The sequence below is a fragment of the Otolemur garnettii genome, unplaced genomic scaffold (assembly GCF_000181295.1).
Source record: "Otolemur garnettii isolate 467f Iridium unplaced genomic scaffold, OtoGar3 scaffold00086, whole genome shotgun sequence".
NCBI lineage: Eukaryota > Metazoa > Chordata > Mammalia > Primates > Galagidae > Otolemur > Otolemur garnettii.
Genome location: NW_003852481.1, coordinates 242,121 through 249,650, shown reverse-complemented (window position 1 = coordinate 249,650; position 7,530 = coordinate 242,121). Strand labels below are relative to the sequence as shown.

At 44.0% G+C, this 7,530-nt stretch overlaps 2 protein-coding genes across 2 annotated transcripts in view; one reads left to right on the top strand and one right to left on the bottom strand.

The window, feature by feature from the left end:
* ATM (ATM serine/threonine kinase) overlaps window positions 1–3,523 on the bottom strand; it is a 156,220-nt gene extending 152,697 nt beyond the window's left edge. Inside the window, exons 1-2 of the mRNA XM_023516060.1 lie at window positions 3,241–3,523; window positions 2,799–2,981 (exon numbers count right to left, since the gene is read on the bottom strand). The gene's annotated coding sequence lies outside the window, so the exon portion shown is untranslated. The remainder of the gene's footprint in view (window positions 1–2,798; window positions 2,982–3,240) is intronic.
* Window positions 3,524–3,798: 275 nt separating this feature from the next.
* The window catches only part of LOC100954112 (protein NPAT), a 52,304-nt gene continuing 48,572 nt past the window's right edge, over window positions 3,799–7,530 (top strand). Inside the window, exon 1 of the mRNA XM_003794712.2 lies at window positions 3,799–3,941. Coding sequence (XP_003794760.1) covers window positions 3,905–3,941 — 37 coding nt within the window. The 5' untranslated portion in view covers window positions 3,799–3,904. The remainder of the gene's footprint in view (window positions 3,942–7,530) is intronic.

The following is a 7,530-nucleotide window of genomic DNA, read 5'->3' as shown; positions in this document are numbered from 1 at the left end:
CCCAGGGGGACAGCTTGAGGCTCTGTCTCAAAAAAAAAAAAAAAAAAAGAACAGCATTCTGTTTTACTATTTCTGATCTAAGACTTTCAAAAAAGTAATTTCATTTTTGTTAGAATATAAATATTTGTAAACACAAAAAACATACACATGTATATTATTCTATATATGTGTATATATAACTCAATGAAAAAGGGTAGTCAAAATCCTCCCATCCATCCATCCATCTAATTCTACTCAATCTTTTAAGATCAAGTATGTTTCTCTGCGGCTCTTTAATCTCACAATATCTCAAAATTAGGAAGAACTAAGTGACCATTCCAAACTTCCTACAAAGGAAGGAATGCCTCCTATAAAGTTAATGCCCTCTCTTTGAATACTCAGTGACAAACTAAACATCTCATTAGCAGGTAGCTCTAATTCTCTCCTCCATTTGTGTTCATCTTCTGAACCCCCTTATCACTACTACAACCTCCACTTTACTCTGCTATAGATGACACACTGTTATTTACTTGACAGTCATTTGATTGTATACTTCTAGAGAACAAGGACTGTCATTTTTATTTTGCTACAGTTTTGTCTAGGAATCTTCCCACTTTGCCTTTAATCTCAGTTTAAAGCCCTCTTGACTGAGTCATTAAGGAGAATGAAATTGGTAATCTAACCCATTGAAAACAACTCAGCAATATACTAAGAATGAGAGTAGGTAGACAGCTTTATTTCTAAATATACTAAAGATACTAGAGCAGTGGTTCTCAACCTTCCTAATGCCGGGGCCCTAAAGTTTCACACACTTTGTAGTGTGAAAAAGTACATGCTTACTGAACATTTGGCACTTCCAGGAAGCAGCAGCCCTAAACTTGACCTTTTTATTCAAGCTGTGACTTTCCTTTTTTGTTTTTTTTGAGACAGAGTCTCACTTTGTTGGGTAGAATGCCATGGCATCATAGCTCACAGCAAACTCCAACACTTGGACTCACACAATTCTCGTCTCAGCCTCCCAAGTAGCTGGGACTACCAGCAACTGCCAACACACACTCAGCTATTTTTAGAGATGAGGTCTTGCTCCAGCTCTTACTGTGAGCTTAGGCAATCCACTCACCTCAGCCTCCCAGTGCTAGAATTATAGGTGTAAGCCACCACATTCGGCTCAAGCTGTGACTTTTCTGAACTTGTTTTTTAAACAAAAACAAGTTCACAAGTTTTGTTTTTTAAACAAAAGATGTTCAATAACTGATAAACGCAAACAATATATACCTACTGTGTTTCAGGTAATATGTCAAGGAGAGCCAGATAAATAATGAACTAAACAGACACAAATCCTATCTTCATGAGTTTAAATCTAGAAGGGTGACAAGTGACAAATCAATGCATAATCCCCAACTGTGACATAAGCCTCAAAGTAAACAAAAATAATAAAAAATAACAGCAGAAAGGATATCATTCCTGATAAACTGTCAGGAAACATATATCAGAGGAGGTTATAATAAAGTCAAAATCTGAATGAACTTAGGAAGAACCAAAGGACCAACATTTTAGGGGAGGAGACTAGCGCAGCAAAAAGGGTCCTAAATTGGAAGAGTGTGGTATGTTGCAGGAAACGAAAGGCCATTTTTCATTTCCTCATTTGATTGTATACTGGAGTAAGCGTGTCATGAGATGAAAATGAACTCCATTTATTTAATCCAGACTGTCTAGGTTCTACTCCCAACATTCAACTGAAATGCTACAGTTCCTAATAACCTCCAAATTGACAAATCCAATGTCCCCTTTTAGAACTCAATCAAGTAGATCCCTTTGCAGTATCTGACAATACTTACTTACAACCCAACTTCATAGAAATAACTGCCTTTCACATGCCATTCTTTTTTAGTAGTTACCACTATGGGTTCTGCTGCAAGTTTGGGGGATTTAAAGAATTTTTTCAAGTGTGGGCTCTGTAGGTGGAATGCATTCTTTCATATCCTGGTCCACCCACTAAGGAGCTGTATAACCTAGAGCAAATTAGTTCATCCCTCCAAACCTCAAAGAGTTGTTGTAAGGCTTCATACCCATTAAAGACAGTACCTGAAACACAGCAAATGTGCAATAAATTTTAGCAATTAACAGATGCCTTGCCTTTATAACTACTAAATACGTCTGTTTCTGGTGGCGCCTGTAGCTCAGGCCGCTAAGGCCCAGTCACATACACCAGAGGTGGTGGGTGGAACCCGGCCTGGACCGGCCAAACAACAATGACAACTACAACACCAAAATAACCGGAGGTTGTGGCAAGCACCTGTAGTTCCAGCTACTTGAGAGGCTGAGGCAAGAAAATCACTTAAGTCCAAGAGTTTGAGGTTGTTGTGAGCTGTGACACCACAGAACTCTAATGTGGGTGACATAGTGAGATTCTGTCTCAAAAAATAAATAAATAAATAAAATAAGAAGTCTCTTTTGATGGTTCTGCCACCCTTTAAGAACATCCTTGTCTCTTCAGCCTCAGCCATTCCTATGACTTCAACAAATTCAAAATGCCCAATATGTTGGAAGAACTCCCAAATATATTTCATTAGATGTCAGACCTCACTCTTGAGCTTCAGGAAGCTTCTACACGTTGTACCTCTACATGCATTTTTCCTTCTGTCTGGAAGGCTTCTACCAATCCTCCAGGGCAATTTAGACACTGTGGGACCATACCACAAACTGAATTGATACTCCAAGGCTGAGATTTTAGAGAACCTTCATCAATCACTCCTCTACCAACACAGAACTCTCCTAATCATGTCATAACCTGGAATTGTAGTTGTCTTTCTACTTACCTGTACCAGCTAAGGCTTCTGAGTGTTCCCCAGAAGTAAAGATTATCTCACTTCACAAGGAAGATACAGCACAGCGAGGCCATCCAGCTGACCAACATAATCCAACTCTGTGACTCCAGAGCCCGTTCTCTTAACCATGAGGCTGTAGTTTAAAACTCAATGAATGTTCGCTGACGGTAAGTACTAATTAAGAGAGAATAATCAAAAGATGACTAGTCAAGTCTCGTAGATAAATGTGAACCCTAAGGCGACAGGAGAAAGTGACGCGAGGGAGGGAGGGTTCAATTCAGACTTTAAAGGATAGAGGTTATTGGCTAAACCCCCTACAGACTTCTAGAATGGAAAGGAAAGGGGAAAGAGGACGGGCCGGGAAAAACAAGCGAAGACAGCAGTCAAGGGCCGCTCCAGAGGAATGTGTGGGCATCTGGGGACGAGGACAGACCGGGTCGCACACGACTGATCCGTCCACAGCGTTGTTTCCACGCCCCTACCGCTGCACTCGGACGCCAAAGTGGGGTTTGTGCGGCGGCGGCGGCCCAAAACTCAGTTCCTCTCGCCTCTTCCGGCGGCCACAGTCCCTGAGCCCAGTCAGCCACGCAACTCTTCTCGCCTCTGGTTCAAACGCTGCGCGACGGCCCGCCGTCAGCCTAGGGAGGAAGTGAAGCCGAGACGCGGCGGAGCACCGTCTGCCCATGCGCGCCCGACATCACGCGCTCTGCTCGACTCAAAACACCAGCGGGCCCAAAACACTCGGCTCGTCTGAAGAAGCGCGCCTGCGCCCTGCCCACCAATGGGGAGCGACCTTGCTGTTGCTGCGGGCCCTGGGGCAGCGGTGCCAGCCCCGGTTCCTCGCCCTCCTCGCCCCACCCCTCCGTCGCTGAGGACGGAAATGACGACACATCCTAGGACAGCGGAGGCGGGTTTCATTTCGGCGCCTTTCTTTCTCCGGCGGAAGCAATTGGCCGACGTGGAGAGAAAGAGGCGGGACAAATTGTCGCGGGTTCAGTGCCGCCACTGGAACCGGGAGATGCGGCTCAGGAGCTGTCGCTGTGTTTGCATTTACCTGAGTCTCGTTTCTTATTGTGGCTCCTTCTGCGGTTTCGATCATGTTGTTACCCTCGGACGTAGCCCGGCTGGTATTGGGTAAGTGTGGACGCGGGGGGCGATTTACTGGATTGGAGTAAACAGGAGGTAAGGACCTTTGGAGCCGGAGGTTTTCCATGGGTGGGGAAGCTTTGGGGGTTTGCCTCCCCGGCTTACAAGTTGAGACTGTGGAGGTGCTTCGTCTCTGGGCAGTTTAAGCCTTTCCGCATATGGATACTCCCCTCCTCAGAGGCTGCGTGGCGAGGGAAGGGCAAAGAGAAGCTCGATGTGGAACACCTGGGCCCCGGATTCAGCGGGAAGGTCAGACCCGCATACTTCACGGGGACCCCCGAAAGAGAGTTGTCTACGTGACGGGCGAACTGTGTGTTCTTCAACTTCGTCGGCACTTTGTCTTGTCGGTGTTGGGACATAAAAAAAAAAGATTAATTAGGACTTCCTCAGCCGCCCAGCTTTGCAGAAAGACCTTTCTGACGCCCTTCCCATAACCCGCCCTGAGAACTACGAATTTAGGACTGGTGGGGGTGATGTTCCTTCTCCATCCTTTTCGCAATACTCCAGCGTAGAGGTCTGAAATGCCCGTTGAATGTTTTAAAACAGCAGCAATTTCGGTTCGCCTGATTAGCAAAAGACATTCAGAGGAGAAATGTCTTTCATCGAACGCTTTCTGGCCCTAGTTTTTCCTTGTTTGAAGAGGGTTCGTGGGCCACTTGTCTGTCAGGGTGGATTGTCTGCGTGGGAGACAGGTTGTGGTGTTTGTCCCTGGGAGGAATAAAGAGGATTGTACCACTAGGAACAAGAGCGACGTAAAGCTCTAAACCCGAGACGGTGACTTCGACGTCTGTGCACCATTCCTAAAAGTTAAGTGGTTAACATGTCATGTAACCTCCAATAGTATCCACATCCATTACTACCATTATTTTATTGCTCAGAAAACCCATTTGTCTTGTGCGTTTTTTAAATGCCCAGCGCTACAATAGTGTTTACGTAGGATTCTTGAGAAACACTTTTACAGGAAACAGTAGAGGAAAATAGTTCCACCATCCATTTATGAAGAAATAAATGACTTAAGCTTAAACTAATATTTGGTTAATCTTTTGCCCCATTTTATCAAAGTTGAATTATCAGCAGTTGACCTACATCTGTGTCTTGTAATTGTTACATGTATTAGGTGTATATGTATACCAATCAAAAGTAGACTCAATATATATGACATACTTTACTTTTTTCCTCTGTGCATATTTGCTTGAGAATTTTGAGTTTGGGCTGTTTAGTAATCCAGTTGAGTTGTAGTGACTATAGTCACAAGGTTTCTCAATGTTGGTATTATTGACATTTTAGGCTGCATAATTCTTCTTAGTGAGGAGTTAAGTGTCCATATATTGTGGGACGTTTAGCAGCATCCCTGGCCTCTATCCAGTAGATGCCAGTAGGACACACCACTACTTACTTACCTGCTCCCCAGTGTGATGGGGGGAAAAAATGTCCCTAGGTACTGCCAGTATTTTCGTTGGAGGGCAAAATCACCCCTGCTTAAGAAAGCAGTGTGATGTTCTAATTGGGATAATCCACACCAGCTTGTAAGTATTCTTTCTCCACAAACCAGCTGCTCTGCTTGACTTCTGTAGGATGGAAAAACTCACTAGATGCTCTCAGTGGATGAAGAAATAATTCTCACACAGTGTTTAGGATATAAAGAAGTAAGAGTTGGGGCCGTGACACACTAATGAAGGCGTAAAGGTACGGGCAGTTGATGAAAAGCAACTGGTGTTTTTAAGGGCAAAAATGGCTTTTCTTCCCTGCTTCAGCAGACTAATAGAAGCAACAATAAAGTTGTTGCAAGTGCTCTTTCCAACTCATCTGAGTCCTGGGAATCTGGTTTTTGGCAGCAGCTGAGGCAGAGAGTTGGAGTGAAAAGCTCGCACGTCTTCTGTGCACTTAGGGCTCTTCAAACCTGAGAAACAACTCATAGAGATAACAAGTTAAGCCACAGGTGTTTTAATTAAAACATGCAGCTGTGTTGTGAGTTTTGTCTTCAAAGGGGCAGTTATACGTTTTGAGTTTTATTTCCTTTACTTTCTGTTAAGATAGTTTATTTTCCTCTGTCAGACAGGTTATTAGTAAAGCCACCTTTCAGCTTCCTAGTTTTCTTTTAATGGACAAAAACTCCAGAGTCGTCGTTTTCTTATTCTAAAAATCTTCATGGTCACTCGCATTCCATTTTCTCTGCCACCAATCCTGGCCACATGCCTCCCATTACTTTTTGGCTTTTGTCAATGGCTTCCCATATAGTCTTTGTAGTTCATCTTATTTACTGTTACAAATCTTTTTTTTTTTCTTTTGAGACATAGTCTCACTGTATTACCCTCTGTAGACTGCCATGGCCTCACAACTCACAGCACCCTCAAACTCTAGGGCTCAAGCAATTGTCTTGCCTCAGCCTCCCAAGTTGCTGGGACTACAGGTGCCCCCCCCAACACCCAGCTGTTTTTTGGTTGCAGTTGTCATTGTTGTTTAGCAGGTCCAGGCCGGGCTCGAGCCTGCCCAGCTCACTATGTGGCTTGTACCCTGTGCACTTATTAAATTCCAAAGTGTATGATGCAACGATGTACAATACAAAAAAACCCTCCCCATATTACCTGCTCTTTTGTTGATCATTAGTTTATATGTATACACATACATAAATATATTACCTCTAACTCTCTTATCAACAGTTTTGTTATTTGCGCTTGACTCTTCTAGTAACCTCTCCCCATCTTCAGCCTCTCTCTAATTGGTCTCTTTTCTTCATCATGTATTTTCAGCAGACCTTTGACTAAAATGTTCCAAACATTGTGCCAATTGCTAAGCATAAAGAAAGAAATATTGGCTTGACGTCTGTGGCTCAAATGGCTAAGGTCCCAGTCATGTACACCTGAACTGGCAGGTTTGAATCCAGCCCAGGCCTGCCAGAAACAATGATGGCTGCAACCAAAAAATAGCCAGACATTGTGGCAGGCGCTTGTAGTCCAACCTACTTAGGAGGCTGAGGCAGGAGAATCGCTTGCACCCAGGAGTTGGAGGTTGCTGTGAGCTATGATGCCACAGCACTCTACTACCCAGGACGACAATTTGAGGCTCTGTCTCCAGGAAAAAGAAAAAGAGAGAGAAATATTGTCCCTTTAATGTTCACATAATTATTTTTTTTTCCTTTTTTTGTAGAGACAGAGTCTCATTTTATTGCCCTCGGTAGCGTGCCATGGCATCGTACAGCTCAAAGCAACCTCCAACTCCTGGTCTTAGGCAATTCTCTTGCCTCAGCGTCCCGAGTAGCTGGGACTATAGGTACCTGCCACAATGCCTGGCTATTATTTTGCTGCAGTTTGGCTGGGGCCGGGTTTGGACCTGCTGCCCTTGGTATATGGGGCTGGCCCTCTACTCACTGAGCAACAGATGCCACCCAATGTTGACATAATTTTTTTACACTGAAACACACCCAAAACGCTTTGCTGGACCCTCACCTCACATTCTAATGCTCTGTGTCACTCTTTCACAAGGGTTAAGAGAACAATGGACTCCACTTAGTTGCTTTTCTCTTTTTTTTTTTTTTTTGAGACAGAGCCTCAAGCTGTCCCCCTGGGTAGAGTGTCGT